Here is a 19,166-nt window from a genome sequence, read left to right as displayed (position 1 = left end):
TATATATCACAAGTCGCACAAACTATCCAACCACCGTGGATTTTCTTCAATCACATATGGTACAGAGAAAAAGATTGTTATACTGACAATGGTTAGTTGGGTTTTATAAGATCATGATGGCGGTTTATCAAACTTTAGTGACACGAATTGCTTGAAAAGAAATCCACTAAACTAACACTTCGAACTAAATAAAACCACCAAAGAGTAGCTTTTTCTCAGTACCACATACTTCTAAGTTTATGTGGTACATAGTATAGACATCGCTGACATCCAACCTGTGGTAAAATTATTGAATATTAAACTCATTCATTAGAGACATGACAATAAAGCATTGCATCATAATGATTTTCTCTCTTCCCTCTTACTGTTGAGAACATTGACAGAGGTATATTTCAAACATTCACTGCAGATAGTAGAACTAATATTATATACAGACCACCTTCTACGTGGGTATCAGTTTTATATGACTTGACAACGCAAATTTGTAACATGTAGCGTGCAGATTTGACCATCAACAAAAGAGGATGAAAGATGGCTTCTGTTAAACCAAAACAACACTGCTGCATTTACCCATGAGCTCCTTTGAATTTGTAGATGGTTCCATGCAGACTTGATCATCGCCGAAAGAGGATAAAAGCCCACATCTGCTAACGAAAACAAAACTGCTGCAATTACCAATAAGCTCCTTTGAATTTGTGGATGGTTGCACGCAGACTTGATCATAACTGAAAGAGGATAAAAGCCTGCCTCTGTTAACCAAAACAATATTGCTGCGTTTACCAATGAGCTCCTTTGAGAGATGGGACACTGCAAACCGTGCGGTCCATGGCCACTTCTTAGAAAACTATAATGGCAAGAGTAGAAAATTTCAGAATCCATGAAATAATATAAGATGTCCAACCCAGAAAATGGTTATTCACACGAATACTTACTGAACGACTAGTGTAGTTAAACAGACAAAAAAATGCTTCGAAAAATGCGTAGTGTTCTCCTTCCAGATGACGCCCAACCCTCATTGATAACCTCGAAAATTCTTTAAGTTGCTTCTCAGCAAAGGGATTAAATATGAGAGTCTCATCTACCCGATTCAGCAACTCAGTTCTGAAAGGCCTTCCATCCTGTAAAATAACCACAACCAATCCACTACTGACCGAAGAGTAACTTAAAATAAACCATGATCAAATAAAATAAAATTAAAAAGGAGAAAAGATAATATCTTCCTTCTTTTCAGTGCAAGGGTAAGTATTATAAACAGAAAGGGAACTCTACAGAAGCTCTCAAATAGAGAAACAAAATAATTAAAGGCACTAATAGAACCTAAAGGAGTTTAACCAACTTACGCATCAGATCATTAAAGAAATGCAAAGACAAAATAGCAGAAACGATTTAAATTGCAATTTCCAATTAGTCACCTGTTTCATGCGGCCTCTCGGAACACTACCACCATAAGCATGTCCTGCAAGGCGTGATAAAATTGGTCTGTTTCCCAAATCTGAAATAATGGCTACAACAGTGTCCCTGAAATCAATCTTTCTTCCTCGACTGTCTTCCACAGTACTGTGGTCGAGCATTGAAAGTATAGTGCTGAATACAGACATGTGAGCCTTTTCAATCTGATCAATAAGGATAATGCATCCTTGTTTCACCCTAACAGCTTCTTGAAGCCCCAAACCATGTTGCTCATGTCTATCATGCCTGAATGTCACAAAGCAATGGGTATCATACATCAAAGATGACAACACCAACAAATACATGGTTAAAAACTTATTGAGAAACACATATTAGCATCATGCATCACAAATACCAGAGTGCTCCATCCATAAGCTGCAAAAATGAGTCACATTCTTGGTGTTCTTCTGCATTGATTAGAATCACAGATGTCCCCCCATCGGCTGCACAAAGCTCCACAAGACCTTTTAGAAGATCTGCCTTACCAGCACTTGTAAGACCTAATATTAGAAATGACTTGGCAGGATAATGGAGCGTATCATGAGGTCCATGAATGGTCCTCAATAAAGCCTCTGCCACAACATCAACTGCTTGATAGATCCTATCAAGATTAATGTCCAGTACTTTTTGAAGACCATCCACCTCATTCCTAGCCCTCTCAGACGCCAACTCCCGCTGCCTAACCTCTGCCTCCTGATTTAAGAAGCTCACTGATGTCTATAGAAGGAAATGAGAAAGATAAATGATATTAAAAATCAATTAAATCCATAATTATAGATCTTTTACTTGACAAAACTATAATAGAACAAGAGGGATGAATGAAGAGTAGAAATTGAAATACCAGTCTATAGTTTTTGCACATAAAGTTCACATCTGTATTTGCTACAATATCATCCACTGTATCAACTAAATCTTGAACCACCTCCATGAAATGAACCAAATCTTCATCAGAATCCATAGTTATCAATTCAAAATACTTTCTTTTTAAGGTGTATATCTTGCAGGCGTGTTCTTTCTCTTTCTTGTACATCATTCTCAACTCATTCAAAGATTCTTTGAAGTGCGTGAAAACTAAAAAATTCACTGGACTTTTCTCCATTCTGTAAGATAGTTCATCTGTTCCCACTAGGGTATCAATGTAAATGGTGGTAATACCATCACTTGTCTTGTTCTCTGAAAGCATATTAAACACCACTGGGACCACATTCTCCTTTAGCCATATCTTCATACCCTCTATGCGTGCCTGTGCATACAAATGATACAAATGCAATTAAAAATGTTGAATGATATTTTTTATAAAAGACAACCTAAAGAGTCATAATGGTTATAGGATTGACTTTGCATTGCATTACAGGGTAGGGCAATTTTTAGTAGTCAAAATTGTGCAGGCCAAGAAAATTGGGAATAATAATAAGGGTAAACTGCAAAAAGATTGCTGAACTTTCACACTGTTACAAATTGCCCCCTGTAGAATAGGGGTGATATCATTTACCTCCCTTAAGGTTAGGCCTAATTACACATAATATCCCTAATGTTTCAAATATTAGAGTAACCTCCCTCAAGGTTAGCTCAGGTATGACACTTTGCTCCTCCTTGTAGTTAACGTTGGTCAACTAACCCTTTTTTCTGATGTCATCCTTTTTAAGGATGAAATACCACTTTTGCCCATTAAAAGATTACAAATACATTTACACCCTTTATTTTTTAATTGAAAATGGAAAAAAATTACACCCTTTACTAAATCTACTCGGCGTGTTGTCACCACCGTCTAAGTCCTCTCATACCGAAACCCTAGCTCGAATCTTGGAACCCACCTTCAAAACCCTGAAACCCAATTTGTTGTCCACATTGTCGTAGTTGTCGTCATCATCATCATCTACACCCTCGATTCTGGAAATCTTTATGAACTTATAATACATCAATTTCTTAGAAACAACGCATTTGGTTTTGGGAGTGTTACCACCGATGTGGGCGTATGATCGGCGTCTGTGTCGCGATGGCAGTGGTGATGGTGGCTATGGTCGTCGCGGTGGTGGTGATGATGGTAGCTGTGTTGTGGCAGCAATGGTGAAGATGGTGGCTGAGTTGCAGCAGGTTCCATCGAATCCAACAGACCTAACTCCGGCAAGCAGTACAGTCAGACAAACTTCTTGATGGTACTTCCAACAGACCCAACTCTGGTGAGTTTCGATCCAGTTCGATAGACCCGACGGCAAGCCATGTTCATGAAGTTTAAGTGAGCTTGGACAGACGTCCACTGTCTCAGATGACGTCCACCAGAATCTTGAAGCTCGTTGTACCTGGTTGTCTCTAAAGCTCTCCGTAGCGTTGAGCTACGCCAGACTGAACTGGAACTTGCCGGTTTTCTTCTTTGTTCCTCTGGGTTTAGTCACCGAAGATCTTGGTTTCTAGGTCGATGATATGCTTGCTCTGCAGCTTCGGATCAGAGCTCGCTGGCAATGGTGGTCAGTTCACAGAACCGTTTGCGCTCTCACCGGTTGGGTCTTCATATTGGAGCATAGTAATGGTCTTCTTCTAAGTGCTCTCTCCTTTTAGGTGCTTGGGGCTCAAAGCTTCTTTCTGGTTGGAACTGTTCTGTTGAGCAAGGTCTCAGATGACATCCACCGGAATTGCCGCAATCTCCAAGTACCAAGAGGAAGGTGATTCTCAAGGTGGTGTACACTGGTGATGAAGAGAAGCAAAGGAGCCGTTTGAGAGGGTAAGCTTGGGTTGTCACCGGAACAACAGGAACTAGGTCTATTTGGGTGCTTGGGATTGAATCGTACATATATATAAATATATATACACACACACAGACATTCATATTTGCGTTTGCTTTAGAAAACCAAAAATCAGTTGCCGCGGTGGAGAGAGAGAAAGAAATGATTTACGATGTCGGCGAATCCCAGTTTTAACCAGCAAGCCCCAAGCAACAATGAAAATGTTAGAGAACTCCATTAACGCGTGCAAATTTAGGGCTCCAGGAAAGAGAGCTATTAGGGTATAAGTGTCATTTGATAACTTGTCATCATTATTAATATATAATGGAGGGTATATTAGTACATTCACATAGATTTCTAAGACAACCTGCTGGAGATCACATTGAAGGAAGGTTACTGTAATATTTGAAACGTTAAGGGTATTATGTGTAATTAGGTCTAACCTCGAGGGAGGTAAGTGATATTTTAGAATAAAGAACCCCCCAAACTTTCAACAGGTGCCCCCTGGAGGTTTTTGTAAAGTTCAAGAGGGTTTCGTGCAAAATCATTAGCACAGGGCTAATATATAAAGAAGTGAAAATTCAAGGGTGTTTTTTACAGTCAACCCATAGATTAATTGAAAAGATAAGGTGAAGCAAATTAGATTTCTTACAACTAATTGCTTTTTCAACAAACCTGATAAAATACAGAAATATTTAGAAAGTACAAGAACAATGCATAGAAGATCATTTGGTCATAACTTATTTGTTGCCTCTGCTAGGAAAAATGAACTAGGTATAAGCCTAACCTTTTACCGTATACGCAGAAAGTGGTTGCCCTCAGACTCAACCAAGGGCCAGCATTAGAATTATTCATAAATCATGATAGACTGAACAAAATTACAACTGATAAAAATTTGGGTAATGTTTCACCATGGCAAAGTTTATTTACAATGAAATAGTTGACTATACCCTTAGGCACAAAGTGGGTGTGTGAGGTTCAACTTAGTAAAAAAAAAAAGGGACCATACCCTTAACTGCAACAAGTTAGCCGATTCTCCTATAAGAATAATAATTTATAAAAGAGAGAGAAAGGATAAAGGGGAGATGAAAGTGGCAAAATAGAGGTGGACATTTGTAAACAGAAAGATAATTACAAAGCAAAACCACAGCCATTAGAACACTTAGTAGCTAGAAGATCTAAGTTTATCTACTTATTCTTGCTTCCCAGTCCTAGTGGTCACTTTCCTAGTTTGTCATCTTGCTAGTAGTTCAGCAGTATATAAACAGATAAATATTCATCACCTTATTGGAATGCCCATAATGATAGTGCACCCTCTAAACTTCTAGATAGAAAATTGAATAGAAAGGAAAAAAAAAAAAAAAAACATGGATTCACTTATACAGCTATAAATTTTCTAAATATGGTTTAGAATGATTATATCCAGACTTTCTTTTGTGATGATGGAGGTGATTACAATTTCAAGAATGCAAGCAATGACAATGGCAAAAAAATCTATTATATTACTATGACGTGGAAGAGCACCCTGTAACAAATTGAACGCAATGAATACCGGGGCAGAGTTGGAACTTATGCAATAAAAGGCTTACAAGTACACCATCATACAACAAGGTGTGTATTCAGTTATCTGCCATTCACATCATAGTGTATGGTTTTCAATTGTGCACCTAGAACATTTTTGCTACACATTGCCAAAAGGTCATCCTACCTCGGGGAAGAACCCAAAAATAATAAGGTAAATTTAAAACCATATGCCAAGTACATTTATCCAATGTAGCAATGACTTTAGAGCCAGTCACACAATGGATCCAAGATAAGCCCGAACTCTCACGATTAGCTAGCCGAAGCCCACTAATTTAAAGAGCCAATGCAGGCTACCTGGCAAGATTCACTAGCTAGACAGAGCATGTCGTGGCTCAATAACATGCACACTATATCTTACCATTAATCGTTAAGATCATCATTCATAAGAAGCATAAAAATAAAACCACTCACTGTACGGCAAAAGGACTTCCCGGTAATACTTCGCAATGCAGCTTCAGATGGGTACACAATGAGCCTTCTTGGTCTCATCGCCTCGGTTAATTCCCTCAACTGCAGCCTAGCAATAACATGACACTGTAGCTCAGAAAGTCCATTAAAAACAACAACATCATCTAATTCTTCAAGCAACTCACTTTTAAACCACTTATCTGCCTGGGAAACATGCAGTGCAAAGACAATCAGAACATAAAAATCAAAAATAAAACACAATACATAAAGAGAGGGAGAAGAGAGACAGCGAGAGAGAGGTGATCCAGACTGCTAGATATGCCACAGAAACAGAACTAATAAATCCCTTTCTTCCAACAATGCCTTACCTCTATATAGGCAAGGAGGAACCCACACATATGGTCGCTTGAAGAGTCAAAATAATGTTTCAACCTGCTCTTCATGGGGCGATATTGATCCTTCTCTAAACAATCGCAACACCATAAGGGGACATTATTCATTACAACATCTGAAGTCATGATAATCAACATATTGGTGAAGTCAACTTTGCCACCCTGACTGTCTGTCAGTCTACCATGCCTCAATATGTCAAGCAGAATTTCAATAGCATTATTATTGGCCTTCTCAACATTTTCAAATAAAAGAACACCAAAAGGCCTGCTCTTAACAACCTTTATAAGTTCTCCCCTGATACCATGTTCTCCATGGTTGTAGTCTCTGAGAAAATATTCAGAATTAGAGTAATATACTTAGCAAGGAAAAAGAAAGTAAGCACGATAATATATATATGTATATATAAATATATATATATATATATATATATATAACAGACTTAAATTTTAGTTACCTGGTGCGAACATCGAGGAAGAATGAATCACACTGAGAACAGTGTGAATCGCTGTAATCTGACATCTCAAACCTTACCAGCAGGTCCTTGCTGTCAAACAGCTCTTCGGTGAGAGCTTCAATAAACTCTGGCCTGCCATAAGGAGCACCACCGAAGAAGAGAAATGATCCAATAGGGCGATGCCCGCTTTCATGAGGCTGACACCTCAACAAGGCATTGGTGACTGCATCAATAACATGATCTTGTCCACCAAACCTCTTCCGCAATCTCTGTCCAATACCCTGCAGTGGCGGCTTTGAAGAATTAAGGAGCCATGAAGCAGGGGCGCTGATCATGTGGCTCGCCACCTACACACAAACCTCAGAAAAATCATCAGTTTCACTGCTAAAATATGTCAGAAAATGTAGAAGCCAGGGAAAACAAAGCCTTCGATAGCCTGTGATGGCCTAATAATAAGAAAATGATAGATAAATATAGTCACCTCTGCAACAGTAAATGGTTTAACAGTTGCATTTTCCTTGAAGCATTTGCAAGTTGAATTAAAAAGGGAAGATAAATCGTCACTTAGGTCTAGAACCACCGAAGAAAATTGAAAGCTCTTCTTAGCAGGTTCCACCTCCTGCAAATATGAGACTAGCCCTGAGCGCAACTGTTCCATGATGAAAATTTCTCGAGCTCTTTCTGCTGATCCCTGCTGCATCAGTAGTGGCTTCCACTTTTCCGCAAATCCATCCCAGAAATCCCTTAAACCAACATATTCTTCTTCTACCTGGAGAACACCCAAACCACATAAATTAATGATTCACCTATAAGCAGCACAAGTTGTAAAGAATAGGAGAAAAACTCAAAAGAAAAAGGATCAAGCACTTACACGAGGAATCCAACTTTGACTGCCCAAATCCTTCTCTCTTTTGGTTTCATTTAACTCAAGAAGAGTGCGATAAAGCAAGTATTCAGCTTCATCCAGGCTATTCTCTTCCACATTTACATCAAGATCATGTCTCATTCTAGCACAGGCTCCATGCAGCAGCTCAACTGCCTTCTTTTGCAAAAGCACCATCATCTTTGGGCTGCAGCCATCTGCTTCTCCTTCGTTGGACAAGAAAGCTAAACACGAAACGTTTTATAAGGGGAAAAAGGGGGGAAAATGTTACCAACAACAACAAAATAAGAAGAAGTCATAAATGGGAACCAACTAACCGTCAGAATATCTCACAACGATATCACAAGCAAGCTTAAGAGAATCCATGTGAATGTGAAGACCATATTTCATCTCTAACTCCTGCTTCTCCTTGAGTGGGATTACAGCTTCTAACATCACTGTTTCTGTATCTCAAACACTTGTTATGTCACGAACAGATAATTACGATCAGATATTAAAAGCTCAAAAGACAATACATAAGTCTGATTTTATCAGCAAAGAGTAACATTCAATGATCCTATTTGGGTAGCTGAAGAAGCCTCCACATATCAATATCAATGTCAAATAGTTCTACTGCTTTTAAAAGACAATTTGCATCAAAATCCTAATCTACTAAATGAAGGAATCAATCCAATTCCAATATGATACATGCCTATATACAAATGCACACACATAACACATGCAATACACATCGAATCCTCTAATTAAGAGGGCAAATACAAACTTCTGGAATCTCGATTGATAACCTCGCTAAGGAAAACAAAGACACGTCAATTTCACACTACAACTCATTGAGATACTAATCATTATTTCTAAGTTAGTGAAGAATCGCATATATGTAAATATCATTTTATCAGTAATTTATTTTGCAACTGTAAGACAATTTGTATCATATTATAATCTAAAATGAAAGAACAAATACAAAACAGTTTGAGTGCGCGCATGTTGACCTAAATATGAAACTTCTGCTCATATTCATAAATAGAACAATTAGACAATAATTGAGGGTGAGAATACAGACGTACCGTCTATAAGGAGAGAGAGGAACAGAATGAAAACCCTAAACTTATCTACCTTACGAATTTTCTCGATCGTATAGGAGAATTCGAAAGGAAGGCCACAACAAACATCCGGATACTTATTAGCAAAGAATAATCATGGAAGTGCCAGGACGAATATCACAAGGGCTTACAAATAAACCCTAATACATCAGTGCCAGGGACGCGCCGACGGGCGGACCAGGGGCTAGGGGGGCCTACTTTAAAAAAAAAAAAATTATTACTAGAAATAATAATGTATAGTTATTAATGGTAATTTTGTATAGAATATTACAAATATGTTTTTCAGAATTCTATTAACAGTAATTATTAATGGTAATTTTTTATTTTTCAGAATTCTATTAACAGTAATTATTAATGGTAATTTTTTATAAAAAAATTAAAGTTGACCCTTCCAAAATTTTTATTTATTATTGCTTATTTAGTTATTTGTGATAATTAAAGATAATTTGTAAAATAAATTATTTATGACTCTTTTGAACTTTTTGATCTTACCTTTAAAAATTCAAACTTAATAATAGAAGTGTTTATTATTTTGTAAATTTAGTTAAAACGTATTAGTACTCTCTCTATCTCTGTATATATATTAGTGTACGTGTTTTGCACGTAAGTAAAATCTAATTTAAAATTATTATTTAATAAAATTATTAAATATCTATTTTTCCAAATAGTAATTAAAATAATCACACTAATATATTAATTAAGATAAACAAATTTCAAAATTAAATATTGATGACAATTTACACAATCTTGACAATAATAAATTAAAAAAATTATAAAATATAATTAACAAAACTCTGAAATAATCAATTAACATAAAATTGACACATGGTAAAAGAGATAAAAATAATTATTATTAATTAAACTTTTTAATAAGAATCTAATAATTGATAGGTGTATTTTCAAATTTTTACAACAATATTAAAATCAAGACTATTTTTTTATTATTACAATTCACTAATACTTAATTTAGTAATGAATAATATTTACAAGTCACTAAATATAGTCATTTGAATTTTTTTATTTTTTTATTTTTTATACTAAGAAGTATATTTTTCTTTTTATATATTTTCTTGTCTAATTAAAGAGACTAAATTATTTATGTTCTTTATATATTTTCTTGTCTAAATAGATTCCTTTAATTAAAAAAACTCATAATAAATAGGTAAAACTAATCCGTAATGATGACAATATACAAAATCTTTACAATAATAAATTAAAAAATTATTCTATAAAACATACTTAACAAAAATTCTAAAATAATCAATGAAAATAAAAATGACACAAGGTAAAAGGGATAAAAAAATAATAATTACTAATTAAACTTTTCAATAAGAATTTAATTATTGATAGGTGTATTTTCAAACTCCTAAAACAATATCAAAATCAAAACTATATTTTTTTTATTACAATTCACTAATACTTATTTTAGTAATGAAATTCAACAAGTCAATGAATATGATTATTGAACAATTTATTTATCTATACTAGGAAGTATATATTTCCTTTTATACATTTACTTGTCTAATTAGAAATACTAAATTATTTATTTTCTTTATATATTTTCTTATCTAATTAAACTCATAAAAATAGGTAATTTGAGTTTTATAGAAAATCTTCTAAACACCTTATATTATCTATAATAAGACGTATATATTTCCTTGTCTAACTAGAGATACTAATTGATGAGGAGTCTTCACCCAGGAAGTTTGACCTTCACACAAGACTGTAAATCAAGATAAACTCCACTATCTTTGATAAGGATAAGAATACGTTCTCTCTTCCGTGTTGGAAAAGTATGAGAAATAATACTCCTCTTTCTATATAACTTGTCACCCCTATAAAGAGGGCTTTCGGGTTAGCATAAAAGGTACGACACAAATCCCTAAGAGAGCTTTTTAACTTTCTTTCCACCCTCCTGATCTAGCACTAACTTGATCGTCGGAGGCTCTTAGGCCGATACCACTCCGGTACTCAATCATCTTTTCCTTCCTTTTTCAGGTATGACGTCGCTTTGGCTCGTCGCGGAATCCTACATCATCAGTTGGTGCCATCTGTAGGAAACGATACTAGTTTCCTAGAATAACAATGATGTTGCGATCCTGAGTCCATCTTAGAGAAGGAAGTCAGCACCCCCCATGTCTTGATGGAGGAAGCCACCAAGACTAATCACATTGTAATGACCCGGTCATTTTCATTCCTTTCCCTTTTCTCAGATTTTCACGGATATTTTTTTTCCGTTGATCTTTTCCTTTCTGAGTTTAGTTCCTCGTTGCTTAGAGTCGTCTCGAGTGCTCTAGAGTGATTTCCGAGACTCTTTTCTTTGAATTGACAACTTCCTTTGAGGACCGAGTTATTTCCACATTTTTCGTTTTTCGACACTATTCACTTTTCGTCCTTTTCCCTATTTCGTCATTTTCCCTATTTTGTCTTTTCCCCGTTTGCCACTTTATTTACAAAACCACACTTCTTGCGTTCGGAGTTGATTTTTGACTTCATGTATCTTCATTCTAAGTGGTTTCCACGAAATACGTATCTTTACTTTTGTAAGAAAGTACTTTGGTTGCTCCCGGTGTCCATAGGAGCATGGATGCATAGTTTTTCAGAATCTTTTTCTTTTCTTGGGGTGTTTTTCGTAAATATCTTTTGAAGATATTTTATTTCAGGGGTTTTTAAGAAAATATTTTTGAAAGATATTTTCATTCTGAGCCATTAGTGCAGTTTTCACTTTTTGGAGGGACATTGTGCAATTAATGAAAGTTATTACTAAATGCCTTGTTTTGAGCCTGGGTCCTCGTACGGGATTCATTTTCACTTTTTGTCGAGTCGTGTACTCATAGAATTTCCTCCTGATCGTTGTTTTCCAGTTTCAAGGTTTCTGGTCCTAGTTGCCGCCGAACTTGTTTGGGGCATAACTTTCTGCTCGGGACTCGGTTTTTGACGCCGTTTCTTCTATTAATCTTTTCTCATTTTGAATCTTTTTAGTTCACAGAGTTTTGCCATTTGAGCGCGTCTACTTAAATTTCACTTTTTCGGACTCGGCGGGGCCCGTTTGGGGCAGTTTTTGAGATTTCTATAAAAGGGGGATGAAATATTTCATTTTTCATCTTCCCCACTCTCCTTGCACGACCAGTAGCTCCCATGGCAGCCCAAGGGAGGCTGCCACCTTTTCTTTCATCTTTTGAACTTCATTCATTTGTCAAAACACAGTAAGGCCTTTGTGTTTATTGCTCGTCTTGGCAATACGCATCTTTCACCCTTATTAGAACCCATTTCTGACTAAATTTCGAGTTTGGGTTTAAAGTCAAGTTGTGATTTTGATGGGGCTTCTTGGGAGTTCATGTAGATCGTGTTGTCCCCGACAAAACCCTTCGGTACCGGAGCACTTTTTTTTCGATGAACTTTTGAGATTTTCATCTCAAATTGAGGTAATGGATATTTTAAGATTTTATATGTGTTGTATAGAGTGTTTTCCATGATTATACAACTTGTATGCATGCTTTTGTTTAAGTCCTACAATTTAATTTAATTAATTTCTATGGTTAGAATTTAATTCTCATGATGATTTATAACTTAGAATTAAATTGTGGAATGCTAGAAAGTTTGGATTTAATATATTTGTTAACATATATTAAATTGAAATTAATTGAATAAAAAATGCACTTTTTATTTAATATTTTTCTTTTGTGAATGATTAATTCCCATGGTCATACCTTATATGAAATGAACTTGTAATTTGCTTTTAAATTAAGTCTTAGCATGTTCCTTAACATATTCTAATTTGAGAGCATTTGGATAAGTATAAAAATTTAGAGATTTTAATTAAAATGATTAATTAAAATTCATTTAATGGTTCCATTGGCCTAATTAAGTTTTTAACTTGATATTTGTGATGACTAGGGCTTATTCACTAGCATATGTTAATTTGGGACCATTTGATGTTGTTTTAGAATTTAGGGATTTAATTATCATGTTTTAATTAAATTCTATCATATTGATCCAATGACCTAAGTAATCTTTTAATTTGATTCATGTAATGAATAAGTTATGTTGTTTAACATGTGTTAATTAAGGTTTATTTAATTGAGATATGAAATTTAGATAAATTAATTAGGTTATATAATTAATTTCCGTTTCTATTGCATTATCGATTAAATCATGTGTTTAACATTGATATTATGTTTGAAGCATGATTTTAGACTTGTAATGGATTTATGCGATTATGTTTCAATATTGAATTATATTGTTATAGTGGGTAACGAATCGCACACTGAAGATTCGACATATGATGTTATTATAGCGCGTAACGAATCGCGCTCTGAAGATTCGAAATTGTCATCCTATAGTAATTGTGGATTTAGAGCATGTATTGTGTGGTTTCAACCTACTTGTGCATAGAATGTAGTTTCGTGCTATATATATATATTTTGTATCTAAGTTGTTAACTTATTTATTTTGGAGTCACTTGGGACATGGTTACTATAACATGGTTAGAGTTTGACTCTAGTACGGGAGGTATGAGTTCTTCCCGTCAAGATAGTGCGCACTAGGGGTGGTATTACCAGCAGGTTGGTCCCCGTTGTAACAACCCGGTCATTTTACTTCCTTTCATTTTTTCGAAAATTTTCTTTTTTTATCTTTTCCTTATTTCGTTCTTTTCTCGTTTTTCACTTTTACTTGCATAACGTCATTTTTGGTGCTCGGATTTGATTCCTGCGTTGCACACATCCATGATATTTAATTTTCAAAGTATCTACATTTTTACTTTTGCAAAAAAACATGTAAAATGTTTACTTTTCTTGTAAAGGGCAAAAATGCATTACTTTTGGTAATTACTTTAAACTTGAGGGGTTTTTGTGTAATTAAATAAAGTAAATATTTTTCGTCTTAGGGACCATTTCGCAATTTAATTTGGAAGATATTTTCAAAAAAGACCTTTTTGCAATTTTCCAAAAATGTAACAAGTGTCACTTTCCTATGATGCCACTTGTAGGCATTTGGGTGGAGAGACTTGGAACCATAGTCTATTGACACATGGAGGGTGGAGATTCATCCACTTATTGGCCTAGGATTGGATCACTTGTTGGCTTGGATGGTTGACAAGTGTAGGCCTAGAATTAAACCTAGAAGGGAACCTTCGGATAATGACAATTGTAGGTCTCACATTTAGTCTTGCAAATTGCTTTTGGGCCACTTTGGGATTATAGTTTTAAAGAAGGGTTTTTGTGCAATTGACCAAACTAGTGTGTGTTGACCATGGTGTAAGACCACATAGTGAGTGGAGGATTTCTATTTCCTTCACTCACATTCTCTCACACTTGGCTTCATCATCTCCCTCTCATGTAAAGAAAACCCTAGCCTCCATGGAAGAAGCTTGAAGCCTTAAGCTTTGACCTTCATTTTTGGCTACCTTCCACTCACCTTAGACCTTTAAGTTTGGAACACTTTAGATTCTTCTCACTCTCCTCTACAAAACCCTTGTTTGGTTTTTTATTTTTAAGCTCGGTTACCTTGGATTCAAGAGGAACAATCCTCTTGTGAGGTAGGGGGTGTTATCATTTATCTTCCAAGTAATTTAATTGTTCTTATAGTTATATCCAAGTTATATGCATGTCTTGTATTGAAATAAGAAATAATTGACTAATTGTAACTTGTATGAAATTCACTTTAGACTTGATAAATGGCATGACCATGACTTGATCTTTGTTGTGTATTAATTTGGCATGATTTAAATGAGCTTTTAAATCTAGAGGATTAATTGATTTATGTTGATTTAAATTCAAATTAATTATACCATGCTTGTAATTCATTTGTGACTTGATATAAAGCATGTCCATGAATTACTCCATGTCATATATTAAATTGGAATCATTTGGACAATTCTTGAAATCTAGAGAAATTACCTAGTTGGTCTACTTAATTTCTACCATGTTAAACTAATGATTTAGTCATGTAATCCATGGAACTCATTATGTTTATCACATATCATGACTTGTTGCTCTACTTGTTGATTTTGGAAACTTGGGATATTATCAAGAACATGACTAGGCTAGGACTTGGTTCTAGTACGGGGGATTGTCCCTCTACAACTATAGTGCGCACTAGGGGAAGGTACCCATGGGTTAATAGCCCTAAAGTGATCTCAAGAGTACGGTTTTAATCCGGGCAATATCCAAGTATCCACTTTGGCTTGATTTCGCATTTAAATTCTAAGTTGTTAACTTTGTGAATTTACATCTCATTGTGCTATGTTGAAAGTTCTAATGTTACTTTGATAGCATGAATTAAATTGTATTGAATTGCAAACTTGGTACACAAATAAACCCATGCATTCCCTACGAGTAAACTTGTTTACTCACCCCTAAGTTACTGGGTGTTTTTCAGGTAAAGAAGCCATAATGTGGGATGCACAACAATCTTAGGCTTGCTAGACTACTTGGAGTATTTTTTTTGCTATGTTAGAATATGTACATGTTAGCATATCTTGTTCCATTTTGCTTACTATGTCAAAAACTTGTATTTATTGTTCAAGTCATGTAATGTGTACTTAAGTGCACCTTTTGATACTCTATGGATGTGTTTGTAATGAGGCCAAGGGCCAAGAACAATTATATGACAAGTATGCTAGCCTAACTTCATTGTTTGTCTACGGAAATTATAGGATTAATGCATTGAAGGGTTCTATTTTGCATATGACATACCATGAGGCCATCGGCCATTGCAACACATCTATTTTATCACATTACATATGCTTGCATGCTCACTTTGGCAAACAACACCATCCTTGAGGAAACAAAAACTCTAAGTAGCATTTTTAGGGAGTTTTACCCTATTCTGTTCCAGGGGCATTTTGGGTATTTCACAATGTGTTTTTTCATTTTTTTTTTTCAAGATTCACGTATAAAACTCAATTTTGAGGGGGGTTTCTTTTTTGTATTTTTCCAGAAAATGTCATCTTGGCCCTCAAAATCTCATTTTTTTGCCAAAAAACCCCTGCTGCCAGTTTCTTTTGTCGACCATTCTGTTTTTTTGCATCTAACCGGTTAGATAGGGCTATCTAAACGGTTAGATGTGTGTGGGCAGTGGGTTGGACGTGATTTTTAGCCTTCTAACCTGCTAGATAGGCCTTGTAGCCGGTTAGATGACCTAGGGTTAGCTACTTTTGACCTTTTTGCCCCTTCTTCTTCCGTTAGCCATAACTTCTTCATTCGGACTCCGAATCAAGTGATTCTTGAGTCTAAGTTCATTGATTTTTCATCTTCTTTCTATTGGTGTGCTCGGTAACACTCACTTTTATGTTGAAAATGACCATTTTACCCCTAAGTCCCTTTTTGTCCATTTTTGAAGCGTCACTTCCGCACTTGTTTTCTTTTGGTTTCGTAACCTCATTGAGGATCATATTAGTGTTTTAGAGATGTGTCGTACCTCTAGGGACTATTGTTTTATCTTTTGCTTTCGCATTTCGAATCCGTTATCTGATTAACTTTCGGTTTATCACTGACGCACTGGGTTGAAAAACTTGGGCCGTCACAGGTGGTATCAGAGCGCCTAGGTTCGAAAACCTTAGGACGACGGGTTTTGGGTGCATATCATGCTTTTGTTGATCTACTTTGACATATTCACATGCTTTTGATAACATGTTTTGTCTTTATAACATGTTTAAGTGTTTCTTGATTGCACGTTTGGTAGTATGGCATGCTTTTATGCTTATATGCCTATGTGGTTAAGAGCATTTTGTTTGACATGTATGCTTATTTGCTTAAATGCTTAACTGTTTACACATCTTTCTTTGATTTCTTTAGCATGACTGTATGTTGCATACTTTGACATGCTTCTTATTTCATGCATTTATAGTGTGAGTCGCTTTTGGTCATAATAACTTGTGTTATTGTTGACCTCTTCCTTTTCGTGCGTTTAGCATCATGGTTGTCACGCGTGGAGAGTCTTCACGTCAAGGTGTTGAGGAACAGGTTGACGACACTGAGTTTACGAGGGGTCCGGGGAGGCCTAGGATTCCAGTTCGTGGCATGGGTCCTAATCCACCACGAGCTTCGACTTATGAGGAGCAAATTACACAGGGAGTGGGTCTAGGGATGTCAGAGTCTATCCAGCAGATGTTTCATTAGCATATTGTAGGGATGCAAATTTCGGTACCGGCACCAGTTGCTAATGAGGCATTGGACTACTTCATGAAGTTACAGAGGGTTAAAATCGACCAGTTTGCAGGGAGTATAGATCCTCTTGCTTCAGAGGCATGGTTTGATCTCATGGTATGCAAGCTTAATAGCATAGCAGTACCTACAGACCGATTGAGGATCTCCTTGACAGCCTCTATGTTCATAGGAGATGCCGATATCTGGTGGAGGTTTATGACCAATATCCACGATGTGGAGGTGATGACTTGGGAGGAGTTCAAGACATTATTCTTTGACCGCTTCTTTCCAAGGGCTATGAGGCATAACATGAGAGTGCAGTTTACAGGTCTCTATCAGGGCAGGATGAGTGTCATTGAGTATGAGACATGCTTCACTTCTCTTTCCCGCTATGCACCGGAGATGGTAGCCACCGATGAGCTTAGGGCAAAAAAGTTTCAAGATGGGTTACATCTTGACATTAGGCCACGGATTTCAGTGTTGGATTTGAGGGCTTATAGGGAGGTAGTGCAGAAGGCTATGCTGGTTAAGGCAGAGGACCGAGTTCAGCTTAGGATCAAGGGTTCATACAAGTAGCCACGTGGAGAGGCTTCATCAGTATCCGTTGGGGGTCAGTGGAAGAAGGCTAAGGCTGGGGACAGTTCACGCACTCAGGGATAGTCACAGCAGGCTTGATCTGCATCTGCAGTTCCAGTATCTTCGGGGTCTGCCCGGGGAGTGATTTGTCACCATTGTCAGCAGCTGGGGCACATCAAGCCTCGCTGCCCATAACTTCAGCCACAGACCAGTCAGTCACAGGCTAGTAAGCCTATAGGTTCGACGAAGGGGTTTCAGGGGACTTACAACTATTGCAAGCAGCCCAGTCACATGAGGAAGGATTGCCCTCATCCACGGAGCAGGGCACAGAGTGGTGCAGGCCCATAGGCTACACCGGCACAGTAGACAGTTGCACAGTCAGGTTTCAGAGTGCCTCAAGTACCACAGCCAGTTGCACCAGTCAGTTCGTATTCGGGTAGAAATCCTACACCTACTACTTCCGGACATCAGTCAGCTCAGCAGGGCAGTTCACAGCAGTCGGGGGCTCAGGGACGAGCTTACGCACTGCCACAGGCCAATACCTCCGCTAGGACTTCTACAGTTCGAGGTATCTTTCCAGTTTTCAGTTCTTGGGCTAGAGTTCTTGTTGACACGGGTGCATCACACTCATTTATATCTACATCATTTGCACATTCCTTGGGTCTGGAGGTCACGCAGCGGGATGGTTTCCTTTGTGTTGACACACCAGTTGGTGGTCCAGTGTCTTTGGACTGTGTTTGTCGGGGTTGTGCTATCGAGATAGCTGGACGGACCTTAGAGTTCGATTTCGTTGTTCTCGACATGACAGACTTTGACGTCATTCTCGAGATAGATTGGTTGTCATTCTTTCATGCCACGATCGATTGCTTCCGCGGGCGGGTATTTGTTTGCACTCCCATGGGAGATTGTTTTCACTTCATGGGAGATCGGAGCGATTCCCACTTGACGATGATTTTCAGTATCCGTGATTGGAGTCGCCACAGGTCCTACTTGGTTAGCTTATTAGCTGATGAGGGTAGCAGTTTGGGCCGCATTTTTTCAATAGTTGTAGATGAGTTTCTGGATGTCTTTCCGGAAGAGTTGACAGAGCTTCCTCTTCTTCGGGAAGTTGTCTTTGCCATTGATGTCATTCCTGGTACTGCACCAATCTCTATGGCACCGTACCGCATGGCACCGGGAAAGCTTGATGAGCTGAAAGCTCAATTGGATGATTTGAAAGCAAAGGGCTTTATACGTCCTAGTGCTTCACCCTGGGGAGCACCGGTTCTTTTTGCGAAGAAGAATGATAGGTCTTTGAGACTTTGCATCGATTATCGCAAGCTGAACCATGTCACGATCAAGAATAGGTATCCTTTGCCTAGGATTGATGACTTGTTTGATCAGTTGAAGGGGGCGACATGCTTTTCGAAGATTGATCTGAGATCGGGTTACTATTAGTTGAGGGTTAAG

The 19,166-nt window shown here is 37.1% G+C and overlaps 1 protein-coding gene across 3 annotated transcripts; it reads right to left on the bottom strand.

The window, feature by feature from the left end:
- Positions 1–278: 278 nt before the first annotated feature.
- On the bottom strand, positions 279–9,117 carry LOC132303176 (uncharacterized). Of its 3 annotated transcripts, none has more exons than XM_059800328.1 (12): positions 8,956–9,117; positions 8,209–8,334; positions 7,880–8,115; positions 7,490–7,777; positions 7,009–7,355; positions 6,530–6,878; positions 6,165–6,365; positions 2,291–2,692; positions 1,805–2,166; positions 1,413–1,695; positions 933–1,118; positions 279–844 (listed from the first exon to the last, which is right to left on the bottom strand). In XM_059800328.1, the coding sequence occupies exons 2-12, from the start codon at positions 8,324–8,326 to the stop codon at positions 542–544; spliced, it is 3,075 nt and encodes a 1,024-aa protein (XP_059656311.1). In that variant the 5' UTR covers positions 8,327–8,334; positions 8,956–9,117; the 3' UTR covers positions 279–541. The 3 variants fall into 3 exon arrangements, with proteins under 3 accessions (XP_059656311.1, XP_059656312.1, XP_059656313.1); XM_059800329.1 differs by having other exon boundaries at positions 9,005–9,117; XM_059800330.1 differs by lacking the exon at positions 8,956–9,117 and having other exon boundaries at positions 8,209–8,348.
- Positions 9,118–19,166: the final 10,049 nt, after the last annotated feature.

The sequence above is a fragment of the Cornus florida genome, unplaced genomic scaffold, assembly GCF_030987335.1.
Source record: "Cornus florida cultivar Cherokee Brave unplaced genomic scaffold, ASM3098733v1 CherokeeBrave_3.0.0_Hap2_Chr04, whole genome shotgun sequence".
Taxonomy (NCBI): domain Eukaryota; kingdom Viridiplantae; phylum Streptophyta; class Magnoliopsida; order Cornales; family Cornaceae; genus Cornus; species Cornus florida.
The sequence above is the reverse complement of the archived record's forward strand: the minus strand, read 5'-3'. Positions and strand labels throughout refer to the sequence as shown.